This window comes from Diplotaxodon limnothrissa, linkage group LG5, assembly GCF_057381915.1.
Source record: "Diplotaxodon limnothrissa isolate DT_005_m linkage group LG5, D_limnothrissa_male_GT1.1, whole genome shotgun sequence".
Taxonomy (NCBI): domain Eukaryota; kingdom Metazoa; phylum Chordata; class Actinopteri; order Cichliformes; family Cichlidae; genus Diplotaxodon; species Diplotaxodon limnothrissa.
Genome location: NC_140600.1, coordinates 36377393 through 36405227, shown reverse-complemented (window position 1 = coordinate 36405227; position 27835 = coordinate 36377393). Strand labels below are relative to the sequence as shown.

The following is a 27835-nucleotide window of genomic DNA, read 5'->3' as shown; positions in this document are numbered from 1 at the left end:
AATTCAATTTTTTTTCTTTTTCTTTCCTTTCTCTTTTGGATGATGGTTATTGTGTCTGAAGCTCCTCCTGGTCAAACCTGATATCTTTCAAAGAGCTCTTTTCTCAATGTTTTGATGCACTTGGCAGCCCCCCCATTCCCTCCCAGCCCCCCACCTCACCACTTTCCCTCGTTCTCTCTCCCCTCTCTCCCTGTCTCTGGTGCTCTCTCTGTTAATGCCCCCACTGCCATAGCATCTACAAGTTCCAAAACACATTAGACATTTAATAGCCTTGCTCAGGTTGCATTGATCCTATCAATACAGCCCAGAATGATACACATCTCTGTTGCTGCTGATTTCTGGCCTCATTGTTTTCTGTTACATCTCTCTTTACACTAAACTATACATATATTTTATATCCACCTTTTGCCTGTGCTGTGACCACTGCATCTGCAATATGTTTAAACAGGACAGCTTCATATTCAATTATGATATATTTATAATGGTCCCCAGTTGCCAGCAACTGGAATAAATTATCCTTTTTTTCATGTTCCTCAATTGTGCATGCAGTATTAGCCATCATCAAACTGGCTCAAGTGTGATGTTTTGAATATGTAACAGATGATGAATGTATAATCAGCCAGGAGATGTTATGCATAACAGCTAAGTATTAGCTGAGAGATCTATATGCACGAGCAGCCTTAGTTTCATCAAACATCCAGGTATTATCTCCCCCCCTTTTTTTTCTTTTCTCAGAATACACGATGTGAATCTGCTTGAATGAGGGTCAGTTTATTTGTAATGAGGGCTGTGGCGCTCTAAAGATCTGCCTGCTGCATTCATATTCAAATTCCATCCTCTAATTTCTTTTGTTACAAAATTTCAATGTAAGATTTTCCTCACAAGCTCTTTATCTTCATTTGTTGAGGTTAATTATCAAGTATTAATCCCATCTTGATTGTCACGTTAAGTTGGTTGGAAGCTTGCTCTTTTTCTTTCTTTCTTTTTTCTCACGAGGTATTAAGTGCTCCTGGCAGGTGCTCGCGCTCCAAGCCTGCGTGAAAGAAATATGAGCTGCAACGTCAACTGAACTTGTCACAGACAAGCTGGGATGAATTAATGATAAGAGAGCAGAGGTGTGTTTTAATGTTTTCTCTCTCTGATGGAGGGTCTCAGCAAACGTATTATCGCATACTGTACACCTGCTGGTTTTTGTATAAACATGAAACAGAAAAAAAGTGGATTAGAGATATGGCGATGCATTTATAGAGAAAATCATGGTCCGCATTTTAAGTTTAAAGAATAAAAACTATATCAACCAGCCTTCTGAGAAAGATTATAGTTAAATGTGTTTACACTTTTTCCATATGGACTTTAAAATTGTCTCGTGTGTTTTTTTTCCGACGTGCCTTTAAAGACTTTCGGCTCTCTGGGGCTTTGTTCGATTCTATACTTTTTATTCAGATGAAGAAAACCTATTTCTCCTTTGAAAGACCTTCATTTTAAGTCATTTTTTAAAGGGATTAGAGCGTCTGCAGAAAATGATGGAACGTCTGTCGCTTTTCACCACAGTTCAACAAGCTCAGTGATAGAATGGGACTTGTATTAGTTATTCCAATGTTGATTCAGGCACAGATGATTTTGAATGATCAATGCCACGAGTGGAACAAAAATCACTTGCTTGTTTGATGGCCCCTTGAAGTCTACAGGAAAAGGGAGGGCTGTTCTTTCAACTGCTCCCCCCCCCCCCCCACACACACACACACACACACACACACACACTTTTTTGTGATTATTTATTTTCAAATTGTCCCTTAGGCTAATGTTCCATTTTGGCATTTCACACCGCCCTCTCCCATAAATGAACCATCACAGCCATAAATCACTGGACAAACAGAGACTTGTGCAAACCCTGAAAGGTTCAAAGATTTATGTAACACATTCATGTTTTCCACTTCCTCATTTTAGTACTCCACGGGTAAAGCCTAGCTAATAAAAGGTCCTATTAATATTTCCTGTTGCTTAGCAACGGCAGGCAGCAAGTAATAGCATTCTGTGGAAAAATAGATGACCGATAAGGAAAAATTCAATTCTTTTCTCATCTCTTGGGAGAAAGTGCCTTATTTCTCTGGCAATGTGATATGAAACTGTAGTTGTATATTAAGAAATATCCTAAAAGAAATATAGGTTATTTTCCAATTTCACCGTTTTAAAGGGATTTTTGTTGCAGCCCAGAATGGCAGCTCATCTTTTTTCTCTACCCCGATGATGTCAATTAACCTGCCAGATTAAGCTAAGAGGAGGATAAGATTTGACTTCATTTCTGTCTTTTTAATGAAAAATTCTAAAGGGATGGTGTCAAATAACACAGTCACTGGACTTTAAAAAGATCAGCTATGTGGGACAAATTGCATTTCATTTATATTGCATATGTAATTTAAACTTGTTTTGCACGAACACAGACCAGCTTCTGTTAAGTGCCATGTAAAACCTGTTCTAATAATACTTATCACCCTGATCACAGGTAACAGAAGAAGATCGTTGCAGTGGCAATTTTCAATTTAGATAATTCATCACATCATATTTCAAAAACATCAGAGTGAAATATGTGTTATCGCACACATGTTGTTGTCATTGTCCTCCTCTTATAGATTTGATAAACCACAGCGTTCAAGCAAAGAACAGAAGCTAAAGAAACAAACGCAGATTCAGCTGCAGCACATATCTAGTGTTATGAAGCAGATCCAAAGATAAGGGATTTCATATTACACTTAGCCACGCGCCCCTGCTGAGATTTATCATGCCATGAAATCATGCCCATATTGCACTATGCCCTATCTCAACAATCCATCAGCCCATTCTGCTTTCACCACCAGGAATATTCAGCTGTGGCGGCAGTGGAGAACTATCCCATGTCATCTCATGCTCGGACGCCTCCTCTGCTGTGTCACCGGCCACTAGTTCAACGCAATACTGCCACTCTTTCTGTTAATGTCTATAAGTGTGGCTTCATTCCCAGTGATTACAGTGCTGTAGCAAGCTAGTTGCTCTTGTGTTTGCCTTCCTTTCTAATACCAGACATGTATTCTGAGCTGTTCTTAAGCAAGAGACACCTTCCTCCTATTGTGCAATCACTATAAAAAAAGAAGTTTTGTAATCTGTTGCCATAATGTTTAAAACTTGAGGATGAGGTGAAGATCAGACATGTGTGAAAGTCTCTGGGCAAGAGGATTTTGCACACATCTATAACCTTGGCCTGACCTAGACTTGCATGATGCACACAGCACAATATTTTTCTTTAAGAATTGCATGGTTTTTGTTGTTTCTGTGTTCATTATTTCTGCATGCTGAATTTTTTTGTTGTGCAAGTATGGGCGCACCCACACACATGCACACAAAGTGCATTTGACACAGCAGTCAGGAGTCTCATTAGTGGGAGCAGAGGAGCCTTGCCTTCTGCTGTCAAGAGTGTGTGTCCCTACCGCTCCTCACAACCATCTCCTGCATGTCATGTCAGGCAAGGCTCTGATTCTCTGACGCCGTGCTTTGTGAGGTGAGCTCAGAGACACGCCCGGGCTGAGAGAGAGCTAGGAAAGGAGAAAAAGGGACTGTGAGAAAGAACAAGAGAGACAGAATATTTAAAGAAAAAAAAACATAAGGAACTAGAAAGAGAACTGGAGGGGAGGAAAGAGGCAGAGACGCAGAGAGAAAAAGAGGAGAGAAAGAAGCAAAGGAGGTTCTAACATTAGCAGTAATGAGGAACATGGAGGCTGGTGCCGAGGGGGACATCATGACATTACTATCTGCAAATCAACCACTGCCTTTTTGCTGCTACTGATTCACCCTGAGAGATGTTCACGGTGCTACTGTACTTTTCAAAGCAACAGTCAGCCACCAGTGAAAATGCTTCAAGGTGAACTTTAATTACATCATTATTATTAATATCCTTGTTTACTTTTTTATTACTTTAATTCTCATTTTTGTGCGTTTAAAAGTCCTTCCTGCATTTTATGTGTTGGTATAGACTGTTTTTGGCTTTGGGATTTATAGTGGCAAATTCCATTTCAACACTGCGGCTACTTTAGGCATTCTTTGAGTAAACTGCTTTTTCTCTCTCATAAAGTACGTGCTAAAACTCGTAATTATTCCCTTATACTGCTGGTTTGTGAGGTATTGCTGTTTTTCTGCCAGATTAATTACAGGATCACAGTTCAGCATGGGAGGTGCAAGAGCAAGTGTTTGATATTTTTCCTTTTGACTAGCATGTAATTGGAACGATTGAAAGTGACCTTAAAGTGTCTTGTTTTGGCAACACGGTGCCGTTGCCAAGCTAATAAATAAAATGAGGTTTTAATAGTGTGTTAGTAAATACAGTTGGCTGGTACTGTACCTTAAACAGGGCATCACACATTACATTAAATCAAAGCCACGTTGCCTTATGGCGTAATATAGATAATAAAATGTAGTCTTGACAACTTTCAAAACAATTTCTTACAACAACACTGATTCCCCTTCTAAAACATCCTGGCATCTATTGCCCATCATGCCTCTGTACTTAGCATCTGTCTGGTGTCACAAGACGGCAGATACAGCATTTTGCCTCTGCCTTTATAGTTAAGTAGAGTATGATTCATGAATCCACTCTCTTCTTCTCAGCTTGTGTAAATGACCCTCTTGGGTATATATAAGCTTGATAAACCAAAGACATGGATGAAGGGAGAGAGACAGAGGGATGGAGTGAGGAGGAGGTGGGAGGGGCGGGAGGGGCGGGAGGCTCGACGGCTCTTTGAGGAACAGAGTTGTTAGCGCTTTGCCCTCGGGGTGAATGAGAAGTAGCTTTGAGGGCTGAGAGACCCAGGGTTGGCTCCCCCACCTAAAGGCGTGTTTACCACCTTGTTGCGCGGCGGCTGTGCTTTTGAAGGATCATTCTTGAACGCGCCTCTAATTAAAGCTGTCATGGCTGGGTGCCTGCAGGGATAATGTTCTATTATTATAGTCATTTGTTTCAATTAAACGCTGGCTGATTTTACAATAGCAGCCGTGAACCTGTGTGAGTGAGCCATCACTCTAAACAAGATGGCTCCAGTCAAGCAGGGAGTGAGGAAAGACAAGTCTCGGGACTCACACGGGCATCGATCAGTGAATATCGAAACAGGGCGGGGCGGGAGTGAGAAAGAATTTGAAACCTAAATTGGACAGATATCGTGTAGCATTGAGAAAACAAAATGCCCCATCGTTTAATTAACTTTTGGTTTTCATTTACAATTTGAAGCTAGTCAACTAAAAGTGAATTGACTCCAGCTCTACACAAAGTACTTAATTAAAAACTGACAGATTTATTTTAGATGGCGCTAACAAGTTAAAACATGACAATTTATTGATCCTATAGCATCCACAGATGGGTTTATTATGAAGCTACAGTAATAAAGCCTGCATAGCAATCAACAAGCTTATTTAAATGATGAAACAGATGCCACTCTGGTATAATCATCAAAAGGACAGAGCAAGGTTAGCTGTTTTACTCGCCTCTGGTGCGCATCTCTCCTCTTTCTCCTTGTAGCTGTGTATAGGACTCTCTTCTCCCCTTCTCTCATCTCTGTGCTGGTGGTCAAATCCCCTTAGCTAAATCAAATGGTGCAGGCAATTGGAGCAGCCGTGAAACCATTTCAAAGGTAAGGTCAGCAGGAGCAGGGGAACAATGGCTTTGTGATATTCCATCTCGCACACAATGTGCTACACATAATTGGAAAGCCTTTGTTATTTGACTCCCATTTGACTATGATGTACAAGATGTGAATACAAACACGACAGGCGTAACGATGGCAGAGGAACACGTTCACACAGAGTTTCCTGGCTTTACATCACAGTTTAGGTCTGCCTGGCTGCTCGTCACCAAAAAGTAATACCTAACTGTCCCCTCGCTAACTTTGCTAACTTTGATTTTACTACTTAGGTCGTGTGGCTTTTTTCTCTTATAGTTTCTGTACTTTTTCTCATGTTTTCTCTTTTTAGCTTTACCGTGGCGTATTTCCTTGGTGTTGTACAGAAAACAGCTACATTTCTGAAGGTTAAGCACAGATACAGCAATACCCAGCAGAGAGCAGGAATCCAACACTGTAAAAGTATTAAAAAAAACATTCAAAATTTTAGATGAGTTATCAGATTTACTCACTCAAAATGATAACATGATTTTTATGTTGTGTCACAGATTATAAAGCCAGTGCTCTTAATGTCAAGACTCCATGGAAAGTCAGTATGTGTTACATGCTAACTGCAAAGAGCACTGACCAACTAAATCCTGTTACTCACTGTGCACTCCCACCTCTTTCTAGCCTCTTGGATGATACCAATAAGAATTAGCATACAGTACCTATGGCAACCAGCAACCTTTGTCAGATTCTTTCATAATATTTATACAGCCGTCTGCCACTAGCTTTATTTAGCTCTAGCTTGATGGCGCTATGTGATAACTTCTTGGTCTTTCTGTCTCACACAGGTGAAAGCCAAACTAAACGCACTCTGAGACAATTTCAAACAGGATGTTGAAATTACAATTAAATTATCACAGTGGGGGTGTCTTGAGTAATGAGTTCAGGATCTGTTATATCTGGTTTTAGTAACTATAAGAAGATAAGTCAGTCTTTCATACTTTGGAATGGGACAATTTCATCCTTATATAGAACATCTTGTGTTATTATCTTCACAAAGAGTGGAATAGTTTTGGTGTTTCTGTGCTTCCTGATGACTTGCTGCTTCATTAGCTCGAACGGAACATGCAGCTTTAATGAAAATGGGGTTCATGAAATATGAGAGCAAACATAAATAAATACCCATTAAATAAACAAATAGCAAGTAGAGTCAGTGTTTTGGTGTTTTTTGCATTTTTTTTATTTTTTTTGTTTGTTGGTTTGTTCTTATCTATAGTAACGGAAGAAACATTGCAACTAACTTTACTATCCCTAGTAAGCAATGCATGCGTGTCTGTAAATCCTGTTTATTTATTTATCTATTGTCTCTACTGTTGTGGGGCTGGCCAAATATTCACGACGCTGTGGCGTCTTCCCCCTGTGAACTCCGCTGCTCTGCATGTCTCCTTCTTGTTTACATTAAACATGGTGTGACTCAGATTAAAGGGTGACAATTTTGCCTGGAGGCTGTTGCTATGGAAATGCATCTGCTATAGCTATGATAGGCCATTCATGTTTGATTAATTGGTTTTTCAGTGCTTCTTGGTTTGTGAGGACCCTTAAAGAGCAAGTCCATGGAAAATGGAAAATTAATGGATTTCTGTTTCCTTCGTTTTACTCCATTTTCCTTCCTCCTTCCTTTTTTTGTCTGACTACTTATTTTGCTGGAGCTATTTCCTCATGTTTTAAGAAGTGTAGTGATGGTGTTTTGAATTATGATTGGAAGTTGGAGATTGTCATGGATGGGGGAGGTTTGAGCTTGGTTATTTGAAATGCAAAACGAATGTCTTTGTTCACTGCTGGCTTTTGTGAGCAGCTGCTGAGGCAAACACAGAATCTAATGTCGTGTGAATATTACGAGTTTTCAAAGCAGGCCAGAGCTGCTCACAACATTACTTTGTTGTGTATTTTTATTCTACCAATCTACTGGGACCAATTATGATTAGAGTGCTGAGCCTTCATCTCTGAACCTCTACTCGTGTTTATCAAGACCTCATATGCTCGAGCCCTTTAAATTTGATCTTTTTAGCACTGCACTAATGTGTAATGTATTATTTAACTCATAAATGTTTAAAAGAGCTAACAAATGCTAGTTCATCACTTTCTGATCTGTAAATTCCCAAACATTCCCATTTATGCCAGCATTAAAAGCATCCTTTGGTCTGTGTTCATGTTCTGTTCTGATGAATCTTGAAATAAAGCTTTTGATGTCGTTGCTGTTGATGATCTTATTAGATGGCTAAGAACAGAACTTTATGAGCCTGATTCTGTAACCACTAAAGTATATTTTCCTGGGACATTCCCAGCAGTTTACAACTGTTTTTTCTGCTTGTGCTTATAGAAGTGTTGGCAATACATTTTCTTTTCCTTTTTACAACACAATGACCATAACATCTCAGTTCATTCATACCACTGACTCGGTGATTGCTTGACCAGGTGCTGAGACATCTGGCTTTTCAAATACTAAGAAAAAAAATTTCAGAAGCAGTAAATGAGGAAATCTTAACCTCAATACTACACAGGCTACTGTGTCCAAGGGGCCTGCACTCGGTGCCTGTAGCAGTCAATAGGAACCATAAATTGTACTTTCAGCTGTAATAGAGGGACCTATTGAAATCTGATTTCACTGATAAGCCTGTGTGTTATATGGATGAATGGTTAAACAGTGCAAAATTGCTTTGGGATACAGTTCACTGAGTGGCTTTTACATGCAAAAAGCTTGGATGCAGTTAAAAAAAGGTGCTAACTTGTAAAGTTGATTTTCTCCTTATTAAATTATAACATGCACTCTGTGTGTGGCCAGCTGAGTAGCAGAACATACTACAGACATATAATCACTAACACACACATTTATTTGGAGTCTCTACCTGTGTGTGTCTGACACAGGTAGTGTGCAGCTGATTTTAGAGCAGTGTTGCTGATTTTGTTTGCTGTGGCTGTAAACAACATTAAACCCCATTAAAAATATGGAGCTCAAAAGATGCTCAACACTCTGTAAGTCTCACAGGCGAACTACAGGGTTTGCTGGCATTCTTTGTAGCTTTATAACTGTGATCAATTTATCGATTTAAAAATTTTAATTATGGCTGGATGGATGGATCAGTGGATGGATGGATTATTGCTGCTTTGAGCTCTCAGTCTTTCTTAAAGTATACATTTTGCTTAATTTCTGCTTTCTCACCAAACATCAGGCTCCCTCCCAGCAATCATGTATTCAAAGTATTTTCTGGTTCTGCTAACTGTCAAAAATGTCAGGAAACAATAACCCAAAAATTTCCAGGCTTCAGATCAGTCAGGGATGTCAAAGACAGTACATTTTAGTTTTTCGTATCGGAGTAGTTAACAGTAGAAGTCGTTAGTATTTAGAGAACAAGCATGCCCCTTGATTTAATCTTGCATTTAGTTGTTTTGATTAGTTTTAGTTTAGATATTTCACTTATTATGCATCTAATTTTCAGTTCAGACCCTCCACAAACCTCAGTGTTGAAGTCATTTTCAGATCAAGTAATCTGGCTAAAAAGCTGCAATTTTGTGAGACAGTGAAGAAAGAAAACCTCTCAGCCTGAGATTATCTGTGAGACCTCTTTTTTCTTCCAAAAGACAACTCCCTCTAGCAATCCCAACATTTTGCGCATAGTTCATTGTATTATATTTATATTTTATCCAACACATACAGTATACACAATTTCTCTAATTAGAACATGTCATCTCCACTTCGAAACATTTGCATATTTGGCTAATTGGCAGTCAGGAGTTTTAAATAGAGAAGATAGTAAAGCTGGTGTTCTTCTCTCACCCCAGATGCAGGAGATGGCTTTGCACCACCACCAACAACAACACCATCACCAGCATCCTGATGGCGCTCATTATGACCCCGCCCGTAACCACACCCTGATAAACAACTCACCTCCGATACTGCCCAACCCCATGAGTGCACTATCCCAGCTAAACCCACAGGTCAGCCGGAGTGCAGTGCCTCATGGTTCCCCCTCACCTCCCGGAAGTAAATCGGCCACACCCTCACCTTCAAGCTCCAATCAGGAAGAGGAGACTGATCCTCATTTGAAGGTACTGGTGTGGCTTCTCTGGCATGTAGTAGTGGCGATAAAGGCTTGGCAGTGCTTGTACCAGGTTGTTAACATGTAATCCGCAGTGTTGTTTAAGAGGAACGCAGGAATAGGCATGCTTGAGCTTGGGTTATTTGGCTGCCTCGAAAACTTGAACATTGCTGGAGTTGGAGCTATGTCTATTTTTTTCCTTTCATGCTTTGAAAAAAGAAACTTTTTGAGATATTTACTTTTAATCTCTTCAAAAAGTTCAAAATCTATGCCCTAATAGCAAAAGGAAATTCTGTTTTCCATGTTACTTTAGTGAATAGCTGTCATTCTAATCTAGGTTTGCTGCTTATTGTTAGACACACAGGAGCTGATATTAAACCCTTTTTAAATTTCTATAATGAATGAAGATGTGAGACATGTTTTAATTGGCGCTTTTTTTCAACAACAACATGATCTGTTGCCAGTCCTCCCCAACTTTGTCACTGCCTTACCATGTTCTCAGTTACAGTCTGGTTCCAAAGCAACCACTCCTTCATTTAAATCACTCATTCATTTAAATAAGAAGAGAAGGATAGTTGTTTACATTCATTTGGTTTATGTAAATCTGTAAAACTGCTTTTATAAATTGCCCACCAACCAATGTCTCTGTGGATTTGCTTCGTTTCTGTCAGGGGAATGTGAATGAGTGTATAATTGAATCTGCCACTTCCACAGTGTTTCAGATTCATCTGTGTATTTAGCTGCCAGCTCACAGTGATACAGTATAACAAGAAGGGGATCCTTTAGTTTAAAAAATATATATTTCCCAGCCTATGCATCTCTGCTGTGCTGTGTGAATAAAAATGATTACCATCTCTCCTATCAGTAAGTAATTCCATTTGCTCTCTCCAATTCATTCTGAGACCACATCAAAGCCAGAGCAGATACAGCAGGCGATTTAAAATTCCTTTCACCCCTAGCATGAAAATTCAGAATTTATGACTTGCTGAACAACTGCAAAATAAAGATTTGAAAAGGTTTGATACATTCAAATAACAGATGTTATTTTTGACAAAGTAAGGCAGGGAGAAAAACTGCTGTCAACCAGAGTCTGTGTGTGTAAATTGTTACTGTCGGTGAATCATTGCTGCAATATCCAAACACTGGGTATTGAACACAGAAAAGAAATTAAGGATTTAATGAAGCTTACATGTTTCACCTGGGCACAGCGCTATAAGCATTCATCAGCAATGCAATTATTCATTCCGAGTCGAATTAGTAGACTCACTTTCAGTGTCAATAAGCTGTTTTGTTTTTTTGTTTTGTGCCACTGATGGTCTTCCAGATCACGGGTGAGAAGCGACCGTCTTCGGAGATGATGAAGCCCAAGCCCAAACCCCAAAAAAAGAAGAAGAAGAAGGATCCAAACGAGCCTACAAAGCCTGTGTCGGCCTACGCCTTGTTCTTCAGAGACACTCAGGCAGCCATTAAAGGACAGAATCCCAATGCCACTTTTGGAGACGTATCCAAAATAGTAGCCTCCATGTGGGATGGTCTGGGAGAGGAGCAAAAACAGGTAGGCTTCGTTTAATATTCATGTATATACACTATGAGTTCTGGAAAGAGCTTTTTTTGTTGTTTATCAAACATCTAAAAAAAAATACCTCGCAAAAGTTATAAATTCACTCCATAAAAACTGAAACAGTTTTGACCTTGCGGCAGTTGTGACTACCCGATGGCAAGAGGTTAATATCATTTAAGTAGGAGAAGGAGCATAAAAATGTAGCTTGCAAATGAAAAGCGTTTAAAGACAAAAGAGAGAAAAAGAAATAAGCTGGGATGCATTACTATCACCTTTTAGGATGATGCCAGCGTGGTAAAATTGTGAAAAAAGAAAAAGCATAACAAAGAAAAACAGATGCCTATTTACACATTGAGCAGCTTGCGTCTGCCTACCTAACAATTACAAGTTCAGTATTCACTCACCTTCTAGATCTGCTTTTGGGTTCCAACAATTGTTGATGGACATACTGAGTTTTATTTAGCTGGTGATAATTTTCCTTGGCTTCGCCATTATAATGAGCAACCCGTTTTTTTGAAAGTTGAATAATGCATCAGTAAAAACTTGTAATTCTGATTCTAAAATTAAAGAACTACCTGCCACTCTGAGTGATTGCAGCTTGCATGAGAGTGAAGCAAATAAAAAATTTTATGCTTTTATTTTATAAAGTGAATTTTCTTGCACTCGGACTTGTAAAGATTTTAACCACCAGCAGTGCAGCTATATTTACCTGAACTGAATGGTCAATTGGATTTTATTATAACCCAACCTGTGCATATGAAACTGCATTAACACGTACTGCAGTTTAGAGGTTTCCTGTCCAGCACATTTTCTCTATTTCATTTTCCACATTCCAGTCCAACAGGCAAAGTCAAAGGTTTTTTTTTTTGTCTGTGTGTTTGTGGTAACAAATGATGGTGTGAAATGAATGAAAAACGAGACAGTCTGATGATCATGCGCAGACTCATATTTTTAGAATATCCAGTCAGGGCGCAGCCTATTGGGTGTCAAATAAAAGCACCTGTCTCCATGACAAAGTGCAGCCCATTCCCCCCAGCCCCAGCCACCATCTACCAGACCCTATCTAGCATGTGTGTTTTTCTCCCACCAAACCTACTTCATACGCTGGACTTTGGAGGCCGTCTGTCCCTTTTATTTGCAGTTAATTTTTGCCGCCTTCACCAGGGCTCTTCACCATGAATCTTCATTTCGCTGCTGACACCCTTGAATGTGAATTCCTCATTTCCTGTCCTTTTATTTATATCTGTTGCCTGGTGATTTGATCATGCTGGGAATACAAGATTAGCAATTGCCTTGTCCTTGGTTTTGCCTCAAGGACATCTTCTCCTGAAATGTTATTGTTTGTGCTGCTTAACCCCTCGTGTCCCGGTTTCTTATTCACCTTAGATTTTGCACTGCAGATGCAACTCTCTTTCTTTCTGTCTCTGTATGTCTGTCTTCATCTCATGCTTTATGCATTTGTCCTTCACAGCTCTACCTGGGAGCACAGACAAAACTAATAATATGGCAATTCCATCATTAAAATCCAGCCATTTAGCATGCCATTTCACAGTTAATTTTTTGATTTGTTTGTGCATTCATGTGTTTAATCAAACATGTCACCTCGCAAGACACATAATTAACTTGAGGTAATGATGTCATTATGGAATAAAATATAGTAGCCTGTCTGGGCAATAACACAGTGAGTGCTCTAATTATTCTCACTGACTAGCACTGTCATTTATTCCAGGCCAGCAAATGGATAAACTTGATAACCGTGTATTTACAGAGTACAACCAATTCAGCTAGTGCACATTAATCCTCATTAAAGTCATTAAAATTTCTGTCCTGGTCTTTCATAATGAAATAAATTCATGAAAGGACATTATAGCGTACTGCATTCACATCTGCTGGTTGGTAATATAATAGTAAAATGCATTCACAATGCGCTCGTATCCTAAACATTTTCGGTAACATTTGATCCCCTTTGAAAAAAAATGAATAAATGTGACATAAATTTGAGCTTGGTAGTCATTTTCGTTATTTGAATAAATAAAAAACACACTGGTCACATACAAAAGTAAGTGAACCCCTACATGTATTGTACCTTCTGAGGAATAAACTAGATTTTATGCCAATGTCCTGTTTTTGGGTTTTCTGTTTTTACAGGATGCCATAATACCAAGAGCTAAAGAGCTCCTTCAAACTGATTTAAATTGGTCTCCAAATTATTTGAAATAAGTCATTTCACTGCAGGGACGGTTGTCTTCAACTAGGGTAGATTACAAACAACTGCCACTTTCTCCAAAAACTGTTTGATGCCAAACACGTCCAAGAACCCTCAAATTTCATTACAGAATCTACGGTCAAAATGCATTTTTGCATCCAAGGAGACCAGAAGAATGCGCATTTTGAGTCCTGCTGTCCTAAAACAAACATTAAAGCAAAACTAGAGTTAATGAGTGAGCAAAAAGGTAAAGACAAAAATGTGTTCTAGAGAAATGACCAGTTGATATGCTCGGTGGAAGCCAAACACAGTGTTACAGGAGAAGAAAATTATTACAACTGCTACACCTCTAGCTTAGTCTGAGAGCTAGCTTGCTGCCTCAGGGACTGGGCAGCCTGCAGTATTTGCTAATGAAAAAAATAGAATTGTGCATCATATCCAGGACTGTTTGAAGATAATGGGACGCCTTCTATCCAAAAGTTAAAGGCAAACTATAAGTAATGACTTAAAAAGTAGAAATGAAAGGTTTTGGTATGACCTGGTCAAACCGTAGATCTGAATCCTGCATTTACAGTATCTGTAGAGATTTTATTAAAGAGAGTCAAATGTTTGCTTGTACAAAGTGTCAAAAGGCCTAAAAAATCCAAGACATGTACTTACTTAATTGTTGGCTGTCATGTCCTGGCTGTCTCTTCCGGACCCACGAGGTGTGCTCTCTCATGTCACAGTCAGACCCTCTGGAGCCATGCAGGACCTCCAGAATGTAAACACAACCCTTCCCCTACACACAGCTTTGTTTTAACTAGATCACAGCCCCTGTTTCCAATTACCTATAGCGCTCGTCAAACACACAGTGCAGCAAAATTCACATAAGTGCACTGAAGGCAGCGTTTTTTATTGCTGTAGTTTATTGAAGAAACGATCAAAAGTTTCATTGTTGTGATTTATGTTCCTTCTGTGATTCTTTTTGTTACGCTTCAGTGTGCATTTTTCCCACTTTGCTTGTGTTGTTGTGGATTCTCCAGTGCCGCCCTTAGGTTTGGCAGAACAAAGTCTTGTTTTTTGTTTTTAAATTCATGTTTATGTTCATATTTTCTTTTTTTATTAAGCTGTTTTCATAGTTTGCACACTATACAGCGCTTTTTAATTCCCAAAGGCCTTTGCTTTATAGTGCAAGATCAATGCATTATTTGGGCTGTGCTATCCCTCAAGGTGACTACATGTTAAAGCTGCCCTAGAAACACAAAAGAACACTTTTCTTGTTTTTGTTATTTAAGATTAAGATCAATTTTCAGTTTTTACTGCAATGGGGGGGAACAGTGATAATGGATTTGGGGAGGAGGGAGGAGAAACCTTAGTATTATTTAATTGAGTCTGTAGATTTGTACCAGGGAGAAAGGGAGGAAAGAAAAGAACACTGTGAGTTTGAAAAGATGGCATGTTTAGATAATAAACTCCTTCTCTGTGTTAAGTTTAAAAATCTGTCATGCAATATTCAACTATTTTAGTCCATTTTCTGCATCTTTGTCTAGTATTCAAACACTGTTGTGCTTTTTTTTCTTTGGTTTTAATGTGCCTCTGCCTATTTCTCCTCCATTTTGCTTCCCGTTTGCTTCCTCTCCTCCTACTTCTCCTCTTACCAATCGTCGGGTCTTTCAGTCGTAGAGTAATCACTCTCTTCAGTGTCAGCAGGGTGCAGAGTTATTGTCTCCTGTAATTAACTGGTTATCAAACAAGAACATTTCATTAAGGTACAATTAGGGGCTAATTCAGCCGGGACACCTCTGTGTCAGGATTACGATAGAGGCATATGCTCTCTCCTTGCAGCTTTGTTATTTTTTATTCATACTGACCTGCAGCCTTTGACGGCTTCAATTGCTAATGAATCCGCCCACTTTGGAATAATTAGACATCCTTAGGCATGGTAATTTATTTAAAAGTATCCGTCGTTGCGCAAATCATTAGCTGTGTTAAATTAATTTGAAATTAAAGCTGCTGGGAGTAGTTTGGGTTATTAAAGAAGCAACCGTGGGTCTGTCAGTCTATAAGAGGTGATGGGTAAGCCCATTTTTATTTTTTTATTTTTATTTTTTTCAATGAATTTCCTCATGGGCATCATTATTAATTTGATTGATTTTTTTTGCTTGTTTTTATTTTTAAAGTCTGGATGAGTGCTTAATTCATCCATTCTTGTTCCAAAGTGTCTATCACAGAAGGAAAACAATTATGATATTGTAAATAAGGATGAATGAGTGGATAAACATCAGCTGTTTGAGCATGAGATTGTATCCGCCGTCATCCCGGTTTGTTTGCTGTTCTTTGTGTATGTCTGTTTGTTTATCGACTGTACGTGTTAGCGGCTGCCAGCCTATGCGCATTTGGCAAGGCATGAATGCTTAATGGTTATCGTACCCCACCTCTTTGAAGGAAATGACCCCGTCCACAGAGCCACAGACAGTCTCCTCGCTGAGGATCAGTAATTACCCGATGCATTTACTCACGCACAAACGTACATTCTCCTTTATATGAAAACGTTCCCGAGATGAGCTGAGATCTGAGTCTTCCTTATCGATTTAAGGATGGACTTTTTGCAACTTGCTTTTCCTGCATCACAAAGGCACTGGCAGCCATAAAGAGCCTGTGAGTGACATGTGATGACATTAATTCGAATTCCCTGTCTTAACGCATCATTTGAGGTTCATTCAGAAGGCTTGAGATTGCTCCTTTGCTAATGCTGTTTTGAATTCTTTTATTTATTTTTTTTCCCCCTCGTCTGAATGATTTGCTGGGACATCAGCTCTGATTAAGAGATGAGCAACAGCCTTAATAGAGGAAGAGACAGAAAAGCAGTACACAAAATGACAAACAGCATCTCGCTCCTCATTTAACTCAGCAGAATTTCTAACTATTTTCACGCTATTGTGCACAAGCTTTATGCACATTTCATTCTGGATATTCTGAAGAAAAAGAACTACTTTCAGATACGCAAACATCATGCAGATGGTCAAATCTCCCTGACCTGATAACTGGGAAGTGAATGCATTTGATATGCTTTTCATCAAGGAGTACACCGCCGGGTCACGCAATCACACCATGACTCCCAAAATCTCATTCACATCAGTCAGTGTGGACCACAGGGTCATTTTAGCCTTTCACATCACCTTGTAATCAATCGTTGTTGTTGTTGTGTTTGTTCCTGCAGAGCTACAAGAGGAAAACAGAGGCTGCTAAGAAGGAGTACCTGAAAGCCCTGGCCGCCTACAGAGCCAGTCTGGTTTCCAAGGTAACAGCAGGGGTCACGTCTTTGATATACATGGGTCAGCGGCGATATAAGGGATGATAAATTAGACAGAATTCCTTTCACTTTTGTTCCATGGAAAGGGTCCACAAGCTGCACTGAGCTATGTTTGTGCATATATATGTGTGTGTATGTGTAAGAGAGAGAAGGAGCCTGTGTGTGTGCTCACAGGAGAACAGTGAAAATTAGGCCTCAAACACACCCGATTTGGAAGCTGGGGAGAAATGGAAAGTAATAGTACATGCGTGTGTGTTTGCGTGCGTGTGTACGCTCATCGCTGTGCATGTGCAAAAGTAGAAGTGGACATTACCTGTCATTTGCTATCCTCTTGGTGTTTCTGTCCTCCCTGATGCGCCACTAATGTGTTGCCTGAGGTTTGCGCACAACTACCGCTCTCTCTTTGATGCAGGTTACTACAGTTTAGCTCAGCACATTAACATATTTCTATCAATGCTTGTGTAAAAAACAAAACAATTCCTAATTATTTTCTTAAAAAAGCTGCTAGACTACTCCTCATTGGTTTGTCTGTACTACAGTCGTGATGGTACAGGGATATCAGTCTTTAGGTGTTCAGCATTTCATTTCTCCCTTTCTGCATTGTGTTTTTTTTAAATACAACTCTAAATTGCATTAGCATATACCGAGCCCCTCCTCTTTTCCCTCCCTCCTCCTGTCTCCACTAAGCACAGCGCCTCACTTCCTCTCATGCTCATGGGCCGAAAACAAGCACCTTGATTAAGGCATGAATAGTTAATTCATCAGCCTCTTCACTGTGGCATACTTTCAGCTAAAAAGACTATTCTCATCTCTTGTCTTTGCTGCAATTAGACATTCATGTCATTGCTCCTATACAGGGGCTTGATTGATACTATATGCTGGTAGATTGCCAGTCAAAAATCTGACTGACTAAAATAAGCCTGCAGACCCTCCTTCACTCATTCAGGATCAGCCAATCTGAATGCAGAGCTGAATCTCATGATTCACCACGACTCTCTTTCTTTAAATTACCAATGAAGGGGTCTTTTCAGAGTGAATCGGGGTGGGTGGAATTGGAGGTAATTGGAGCTTCATTTGAAAGATTCACTTCTTAAGCGTGCACCTGTTGCCTTTTTGTTTTGTGACTCATGTTAGTTTGTTTGTGAGGAGAAAAGACAAACTAAAGTTTCATAGCTACCCACTATATGCCATGTCATTTCTCTCATGTTTGTTTCAATCCAAAAAACTCCACACTGAAAATTTAAAAAGTTTACATTTTAAAAAGGTGCACTTTATATTAAATATTGTATTCGTTTCAGTATTTGCAAACCATCTTTCAACTTAAATATTGTTTATTGTAAATCCTTCTGCTGCAATACACAACTTTAAATGTCTGCAAGTCTCAAGTTGACACAGATCAAATCTATTATCTCACTCTTTTCCTCTCCCCTCACTTCATTTTTTTTAGCATTTCATTTTCCACTTGACCCTGCGAATGTGGCTGTCTCTCTTCTTTATCCATCCATTCATTCCCGTTCCATTGATTATTTCAGGGATTCAGTTGGATGGATGGAAGCCATAAAAAAGTAGCAAACCACCACATATAACTCCAACCAGTCCGACAGTTAATGAGAAATACTGGATGCATTTCATAGATAGACATACACTTTCCTCCACGAAAAAAAAGGGAGACAGAACAGTCTGCAGAGCAGATGTGTGTGTACTGCATGTGAGTGCAGTGGAGGTGGGCGGGGCTGGGTGATTTAATACATTAAAAACAGAAAGAATGAAGAATGGGTGGGAACTATAGGTTGAATAAGCAAAGATAGCTTAACATAATAATGAATGCTTTAAAATTTGAGTACTCTGTGTTTTTTAAACGGTACAGCCATGTGAAGAGGACGGTAGACTCTTTACGCATTAGATATACTAAAACAGTTTGTGACTTAGGAGGCTCTAAAAATATTTATACAACCTCAGATGAGCAGCAATACATGACATATGACACCATGGCATTGTTTATGAAACAAACACTAAGCTAAATTGGAAAAGTGTGAATAACTAAGTATGCCCCATGATTCAGTAGCTTCTAAAACCACCTTTAGCAGAAATAACTTGAATGTTATCATTTTCTGTAAGTATTAATCAGTCTGTCACATTGTTAAGGAAAGAATTCAGCCCATTATTTTTTACAACCGTCATTTTATTGATGTTTTGTGGGGTTTTGTTTATGCACAGTTCTCTTACGGTGCTTACAAACATTTCAATCAGGTTGAGGTTGAGGTTGCTGCTTTGCTTGGGATCATTGTCCTGTTGCATGACAGTTTTGGCCAAGCTTTAGCTGTCAGGCAGATGGCCTCACATCTGACTCTAGAATAGCTAGCTCACTGACTGCAAGGTGCCCAGGTCCTGTGGCTGCAAAACAAACCAAAATCATCACCCCTACACCACTGTGCTTGACAGTTGGTGTGAGGTGTGTTTCTGATCGGCTGTTTTTGGGTTTTGAAAACCAAACATCTCTGCTTTGGTCTTGTCTGTCCCAAGGACATTGTTCCAGAAGTTGTGGTTTGTTCAGGTGCAACTTTGCAAACCTAAGCATTGCAGCCATGTTCTTATTAGAGAGAAAGTACTTTCTCCTGGAAACCCTTCCATACCAGCCATACTTGTTTAGTCTTGTTCTAATTAAACTGCCATAAACTTGAACATTTAGCACGCTGAAGCCTGTAGACTCTGAGAAGTATCTCTTGCATTGCATGGTTTGACCTTGGGGTATATTTGATGGGATGTCCACTTCTGGGATGACTGGCAGCTGTCTTGAATAGTGTGAATAATCTTTCTCACTGTACAGTGCTTTTATACATCTTTTATAGACTTGCTGATGATGATTAATCAAGTGTAGCACTTACTGTCTTTATTCCTATGGAAATAGTAGGGGTGTTATTTGCAATATACAGCTTGTGCATTTTGCTTATTACTGGTAAACTCGAGGCTCAGTGTCTTCCCCAGGAATATATACTGGATTCTATGTTGTACTGCAATAAGCCATAAGAGTTAACACATTGTTACATGGAGTGTAACTATTGTTCTTGATTTTCTCTCTCTTTAAGACATATAATGACCCCGTGGAGACAAAAAGTGCCCAGACAAGTCAGGCTTCTCCACATATGATGCCAGGCAACCCGCCGCTGTACAGTGTGCCACCTCCTCCCCAGCCGACATCGCCATACCTGGGGCCTGGGGCCTTCCCACTTACTGACCTGCAGAGCTATGCAGGACACGCCCCTCGCCACACTCTGTCGCAGACACTCAGCCAATCGCAGATGCTGCCCAGCATTAGTGCCTCTCCCCCTTCCTCCTTCCAGATCAGCCCACCACTTCACCCCCACCAGCAGCTCTCCCTGCACCAGAGCTCACTCCTCAACCAGCCTATCCGCATGCAGCAGGTCCAGTCCCAGTCAATCATCTCTCACCAGATGGGGCTTCAGGCCTCTCTTCACTCCCCACCTCCAGGGCAGCAGGTATAGTGACAAACTAAGACACGTCTGCTGCTAGGAGATTATAATTTAAGATGTGTGCCTAATTTTAATGTACTCCCTATAGGGTTTTTCCCACCTCCAGTCAGAGTACCAGAAGAGCATTGGGGGTTCCCAGTCTCCAGGAGCTCCTGGCCCTGGTCCAGGCCCTGGAGTGGCTCAGACCCATGATTGGGACAATGAATACTGCAATCGGGAGTGTGGCAACCACTGCAGGTCAGTGGGAATTCTTCACATCATATTGTGTTAAATAAATGTGGAACACAGACAAACTAATTACATTTAATGGTAAAAAGCCTCAATTAAAGAATGGAATTTGACACCATATTTACCTCATAATTTAGGTTGCATTTGCCCTTAGACCAGAATTCCTGCAGAAATAAGTTATAGTATAGTTATAGCTATGGCAGCAGATGTCTCTTCCACTGCTTTTGCAAAGTAAGTGTTGAAAATTGTCAGCTCTGTTCCATTGAGACGGGGGTGACAGCTGTAGAGGTAATGGTGAGATAATAGAGCTTGTCATGTGTTTGTCAGACAGCAGTAAAAAGAAGAGAAAAAAAAACAAGTTCCATACACAAGTTTTCACTCTTATTATACTAAATGATTTGGCAAACTGCGCAGCCCTGCAGCACTGGAAGATATCGTAAGTCAATAGTGCTGTTCATGCTCAATTACAGTGCAATTTTTATTTCATTAAGAGGGTTTGTTTTGAGAAACAAACTAAGAAAAATTAAATGATCACCACCAGAGAACGATCATGCAATCAAGGAAAAATGCACCTCTGATTTCCCTCTTCCTTTCTATTTTGTAGAGTTGTAGAGTGTGACTCATAATCTAAACTGTGCCTTTGTTTTTGATTTTCCGTTTTTCTGTTTATTTGTTTTTTTCCAGTGGCAACATGATAGGCAGGGACAAGCCACTCTACCTCACCTGAAACTGAAGATGATACTCTGTCGACAAAAACGACACAGAGGAGTCTACTCTCATCCCCTATTCCACTCCCCCACTCCTCCCCCAACCCTCCCATTCTTCTTCTTCTTCTTCTTCTGACGTGCACACTTACATGCAGTGTACACTTGACATACAAACACACACACGCACATGCAAACACACACATGCCGCTTCACACACACAATCACACACGTCACCACCTTTTTTTGTCAGTGTAATTTTTATTTTTCTCAGTTTCTAGAACTTGTGAACAGAGTTTGATGACTACTGTCTGTACCACTTAATGTATTAGCAGTCCTCTTGCTGTTGAAATTTGCCAAGCACTTATAAAGCCTCCCCCCACGCCCTACCCACCCGACCCTCTCCCACCTTCTGAGTTGTGTGTCTCTGCCCCCTCTCTGATACAGGCCGGGCTGCAGAGCACTTCTCTCGTGTGTCACCATAAAGTCCCCTCAGGGACCCCATCCAGCTTTAATTAGAACGAGAAGAAAGAAAAATACTCCTTTCCTTTAATCGCTTTATTTTCCATTTGTTTTTTTCCTTTCTTTGTTGTTATTGATGCTGTTTTATTTATTTCTGGCTTGCAAAGCCGTTCCTCTTTTTTTGCCAGTAAGCGATGGGCCCTGTTCTATAGAGAAATATTAACATTTAGTAGGTTCTAGCAGGCCTTGATGTTATCGTAGCTTTGCTTAAGGGCCTGCAAATTAATACAAAAGTCTGGGTGGGGAAGAGAAACAAAACAAAAAGAATCTTTTTTAATATTAAAGACCTGTTGAGGTCTATGAGCTGTCACAGTGTGATTGTAAATATCACTTTTATGGGATCAAATTGGGAATTGGAAGTCCAGATAGATTTGTTTCTTCTTTAATATTACCTGTAAGTCATTGTGTGTGCGCGTGTGCGTGTGTGTGTGTGTGTGTGGGGGTGGGTTTGTGGGCGCATGCATGCCTGGACGTTAGAATGTACCACATTCATGACGTGTGCGGCTGAGTATGTATGTGCGTACATGCACGGACACATGTGTGCAGGAGTGTCTCAGCGTTCGGGCGTCGAGTCTTTCTCGTGAATTTTAACAGCCTTGTGCAGCTGGATTTCAGAGGAGTATTTCACACTCTCATTCTTGCATTAAATCTGTGCTCACTGGTGTGTTTTTTTCCAATAAAGTTCAATCTAAAACTGAATACACAATATGTGTCCTGCAGATCATTAAATGGAAAGAGCCAGGTGAGAGACAGAGAGCAAAGAGATAGAAAAAGAGAAAGAAGCGCTGTGAAATAAAATGAGATGTAATGTTGCAGGTGAAAAAAAATTGCCTCAAAATGCCTGCCCCACCCTTCTGTTATGTTGTCTGACCATAATGTCAGTTTTGTGTCCTTCTACAATGAGAAGTGAAGTAATGAAATATGTGAATGGAGCCATCACAGCCACATTACGGTGACTTTTATAACTTTCCAGTTGGTGTTTGGTTGTGTTGATCTCATCTTTTTTTAAACTTTTGTGTGATTAACAGAAATGCATTTTGCTGACAAGACATCTCATTTTTATCTCTTTAAGTGTAGCATCATTTCAGTTTTAGTTGCTGCAAAACTATAACTTTTTAAGTTGTGTACAAAAAAACCCTGCCAATTGTAGTTATTTTATTTGTAAAGCCAGTAATGATAAATATTTTAAATGGTTATCAGCATATTGTTTTCTGCTAGTTGCCCATCAGCCATTTGACAGGTTCTTATTTATAAAATAAAGTAGATCACCTTTGCTTCTTATGATGGAGGTATATTTTTATTCTTATTTTATTGTTTCTTTTCTTTGGTTTGATAAACTTAATGATGATGACCACAACAATGATTATTTCTTTATTTTTTACATTTTGGGTGCTGCTCTTTTCTTTTCTTGCCAGCAGCATCGGTTTGTGTCACAATGCTTCTTTTATTTCAAACCTGCATAATAAAGACTAAAAAGTTTAAAAGTGATCACGCCTGCTCTTTTCCCTGCGGACTTAATGTCTCTCTTTTTGTTTTTTTCCTTCTCTAATTAGATGATCACACCTTTTGTGAAGACGTGGTAATAGTTATTTTTAAAAAATCACAAACACCCCCAACTTTCTGTACTGTACACTGCATTTGCACCAAGGAAGGTCACATATTTGTATCCTAAATTTACATTCAACTCAGGGCTCCAATGGCATCAACTAATTAACCATGGATACAGTGTGCACCAGCCAGCATTGATATTGCCAGTAAACTATTTTAACAAACAAGAGAGCAGATGCGAGAAGACGTTTGCTTGTGAAAGTAGTGCATCGTAGGCGTCTAGTGTGAGATAAAGAGAACAGAGGAATGCAATGTGCATACAAACTCAGGCAACCGTCCAAGTGCTGATTTTACCCCAATTGCACACAAGTCTTCTTAGAGACTTTATGAGAGAGGGGAAGAAAGATTGAAATGGAACTGTCATGATCCCTTCATTCAATGTTTTATTCATGTTATGTCTGCCTGCCGTCTCTTCTTCAGTAGTATTGAATTGGCAAATAGATCATTATTGGACAATTGGAAAACCTGCCACTTTGTGATATGACACACATTATATGAAAATCACAGTCATACATTCTTAATGTAGTGTCAGATAAAAGAGGTTTTGGGTGAAGACACACAGACTTGCCTCTGTGCCTTTTGTGTGCATGCAGTCTTGTGCTCGTATGAATATCTTCTTATGGAAGCGTGTTTCTTCTTTTTTATGTTTGGGTGTTGCCTCTCTAGCTGTAGGTATATTTGTGCATACAAAAGTGGTGTGGTAACAATAGGCTGTTTCTGCTCTACTGTGAATTCAGTCTGTGCTTGCAATCACTGTCTGAAGTAATACCGTAGTAAATACTTCTAGAAGACCATATCAATTTGACACTTCCATCAGCTCCTTTAATCCCATCCCTCATCCCAAAGTCAAAGTCATGAGGCCAACAGAGAATGAAAGGCAACAATTTATGGTGGAGGATGCCATTGAGAAGAGGTGAGTGCAGCAGTCTTGTTGGTTTCCATTGATTTGAAAAGACCACTGCTGCAACTAAATGGATGATATGAGTAACAGCAGGCAGGATGACAAAGACGGGGTCAGTGTGGTATCCATCTAGTAGACGGTGATGAGAAACTTTTAAAAGTTTATCTTTAATGTGTCGTCCAAAAGGTTAAAACTACCACAAAAGTATCTTTGCATGCAAAAATGCAAAGACAGACAATATGGACAGATGTGTGCAGTGTCCTCAAATATTTTATGATCCAAATAACCCAGTGTTTTTTAGTGCTAGAAACACACCGTACATGCATTAACTTTTGTTTTCTTTATTTATATTACAAAAAAGCCTGGACTGCAAGTTGAGAATAGCCAGCGATGGAAAATTTTCATCACCAACACACTTGTAAATTTCCCCTGTTAGGTTTAAAATTCTTCTATATTTGCTCATTACCAGTGTACTTTAAATGAGGGGGAGGGGTGAAGCTGATTCCATGATACTGGCTTCCCTCTGTCCTTTGAGTTTAGCTTGATACAGGTGAGAAGGTCAGTACTATGGTTAAACGAAACGCTTACATGCAACTGAACTCCAAACACACCAACCCTCAGAGACCAGCCACTGCAGCATATAGACAAAATGTTTCAGTTGCAACTTTGGTGCTGCGGTAAGAGAAACAAACAGCAGGAAATGTGGGTGGTTTTAACAAGAAATGAGTTTCGCTTGTGTTGAGAATCAGTTAAGGTTTCTTTTTTATGCTGACTGTACTGCACAAAATGTGTTGGTTAATCTACAAAACAGAAGATTTCCTGCATAATTCGCGAATAACAATTTAACATGAAATCTTCTAATTATTCTGCTTTTCTTTACAAAAAAAGAGCTAAAGTGCTTTTTCTAAGTAATCAAACACTAAAAATTTGCCAAAAACACCCCCAAAACAAACGTGTATAGATAGCTCTTTTTGAGTTGGTTCACCTAAGTATCAGCTTCATGCTGTTGCACAAAACACTAAAGCAAACATGGGGCTACAACATATATCAGAAAGGTGAGGCACAAAGCATACTTGCGGTTTCACACCTGTAGACATTTACGTAATCCAGCATATATGCTATGTCAGTTTTAGCAACCCTTCGGTAGGTCTTGTGGTGACCGAATTTTATCCGTTTCCTGTCTTCTTTTTTTTTTGTTGCAATATTACAAACAAATGTTTCAACGGGTTGCATATATCTGTTCAATAATGAGGAGTTCATTTTTTTAAAAATTTAAAATTCCCCTCAGACTCATTGTGATACATCAGGTGAGGAAGAGTTTCTCACTATGATTGGATTAACTCAAATTTAAATGTATCAATATCAATTTAGCAACGTTGCCTCACACCTTGTAAGTGGGTTTCATGACATTATATGGCAAAAACTACACAGTTATTACTGTTACTGCATCATAGCCAAGCTAAATATTTGCAGTAATCTGTTGAAAATTTGTTTTATGATGCTGCCACTTGCTAATGAATAAAAATCAACTCCAATAATTAATAAACACCCCATGTCTTTTCCGAAGTAATTAGCCATTTAACATCAATGTGTCTAATATGTCAACTAACTAATGAAACAATGGAAGATTTAGTACCTTGGAAGGCAGATATTTCTGTCTGGTATGTATAACACTAAAACAGATCTAAATAATTATCTTTAATTTTCAAATGTAAGACACTAGACTTTTTGCTTTCTATTTCACAATGCAACATGGATACTTAAAAGGCATGCTTGTTGATCTGCTCACTGTATCAACAGGGAGCAGATCACTGTTGATACATTTGTCCACTGCTTGTTTCACAATCTAAGAGTGACCAAAAACTTAGTTGTTGCAGGTCTGGTTCACTGTCACAGTGTAATTCATTTCAGACAATGCATATTTCCTACACATTATTCTATTAAACTGCAACGAAAAAGGGATGTACAAAAGCTCATACTGCACTTTCGATTTTTGTGTATATGTGAACATTGTGGTTTAGAGTGTTAAGTCAGTAGTGTCCAGATGACACCCTTTTTGATAGGTAGCACAGTTCCTGTCCCCCAGTCCCACCCACTCATTTGGCTGTGGGACAAGAACCCTCATCTCTGTAAAAAACCCGCAGTTCTCACTGACTAAGAGGTAAAATAATAAAGTTTCACATTTCTTCATCTCAGCATTTCTTAAGTCTTGACTTGAAGTGGAGATGAGTCAGATCATGAACCGCACACATAACTATTTTCTCATCACCACTGCTGTCGTCTGTGAAAGTCAAGTCCCTTTATGCCCTGGATCACCTCAGACTGGAGCCACAGAAAGACGACCAAACATACGCAGTCATTTTAGATGTTTGTTAAACACTGCAGCTGCTCTATTTGAGCAATATCGCCCACACATGCTCCACCTTAGATCCTCTAATAACTGCATGCTGGAGAGAGTGTCAGAAAGAAACGGTTGTGTTATTGTAATAAGGTTCCTGTCCAGATGTTTGGGATTAAAGGCTTGTTATGAAAATACAATATAGTTACTTAGGAAGATAGGTATTCGGGTCTGTCATGCACATGGCATGTAACACTGTTAAAATAAGTCTGATGATGGGATTGGGAAAGGATTCAACTCTATATAGTGCAACATCTTGGCATGTTTTATAATAGACAGTCCTAGCATTTGGTTGGTATAAAAGGAGTTATGTTCTTAAAATCAGCACCATAGCAACCAATCTGTGGAACATGCTTTGCCAATATACAGTAAACATAGCATCACTATACATTAGAGTGATTTACTTATCTTACCATTGCTGTGATACACTCGCAAGAAACACTGCTCATTTCAAACGTGTAATTATCAAATGCAACATATGGGAAAAATAAAGATCCTGCAAAATGGAACAAGGTTGTCCAGCCCACCATATTCAATATACTGCATGTAATATTTTGACAGAGTTTACCACTGATTTTATTGGCTGAGCATTGGCTAATGTAGTGTATTGTGTTTCATATTATCGTTACTCTGAAGCTGCCGTCAAACGATGAAGGTCAGACAGATGTGTTACATTACACCCACAGTTATATGAATAATTTCTTTAGTTTGTTCTGTTGACCCATTTAATCGGATAAATCTGACTGAATTCAAGATGAAATAGCTACATGGTTAGTATGCAATGACTAGTATTTCTGGTAATCTACTGAGGAGTATGAAGTAAGCTAGTTAAAAATATAGACATAAATACTTTTATATTATCTAAAGTCTAAATGTATAATTTGACTATGAAAAATAACAAGAACATAATATTGTTGTTCAGGGAACATCAGCAACCACTATGACATTCTCATACTGAAATTTGATGTTCAAACCAATTAAATCGTAGTTAGTATGATTAAACATACTATGTCTTTTCCTAAGCTGTTCTGCAGGCTGCAGACATGCTTCTTCATTAAACGTTTATGTGATTTCTTTTATTACACTTTTGAATAAATTTAATGATAGGATATTTCTTTTGGCCACTCTTTTCCCCCCACTTCACTGATAACAACAGACTTCAAACACAATGCGACTGCAGAAAAATAACTTTTTACA

The 27835-nt window shown here is 39.3% G+C and overlaps 1 protein-coding gene across 3 annotated transcripts in view; it reads left to right on the top strand.

The window, feature by feature from the left end:
* Positions 1-21498, top strand: part of tox2 (TOX high mobility group box family member 2) — an 84792-nt gene extending 63294 nt beyond the window's left edge. Inside the window, exons 5-10 of one of the 3 annotated variants that reach the window (XM_085354671.1) lie at positions 9468-9734; positions 11049-11279; positions 16694-16774; positions 19873-20283; positions 20366-20514; positions 21190-21498. In XM_085354671.1, coding sequence (XP_085210797.1) covers positions 9468-9734; positions 11049-11279; positions 16694-16774; positions 19873-20283; positions 20366-20514; positions 21190-21232 — 1182 coding nt within the window. In that variant the 3' untranslated portion in view covers positions 21233-21498. Of the gene's footprint in view, positions 1-9467; positions 9736-11037; positions 11280-16693; positions 16775-19872; positions 20284-20365; positions 20525-21189 lie in introns of all 3 variants that reach the window. The other 2 variants (XM_085354670.1, XM_085354672.1) reach the window with 2 other exon arrangements.
* Positions 21499-27835: the final 6337 nt, after the last annotated feature.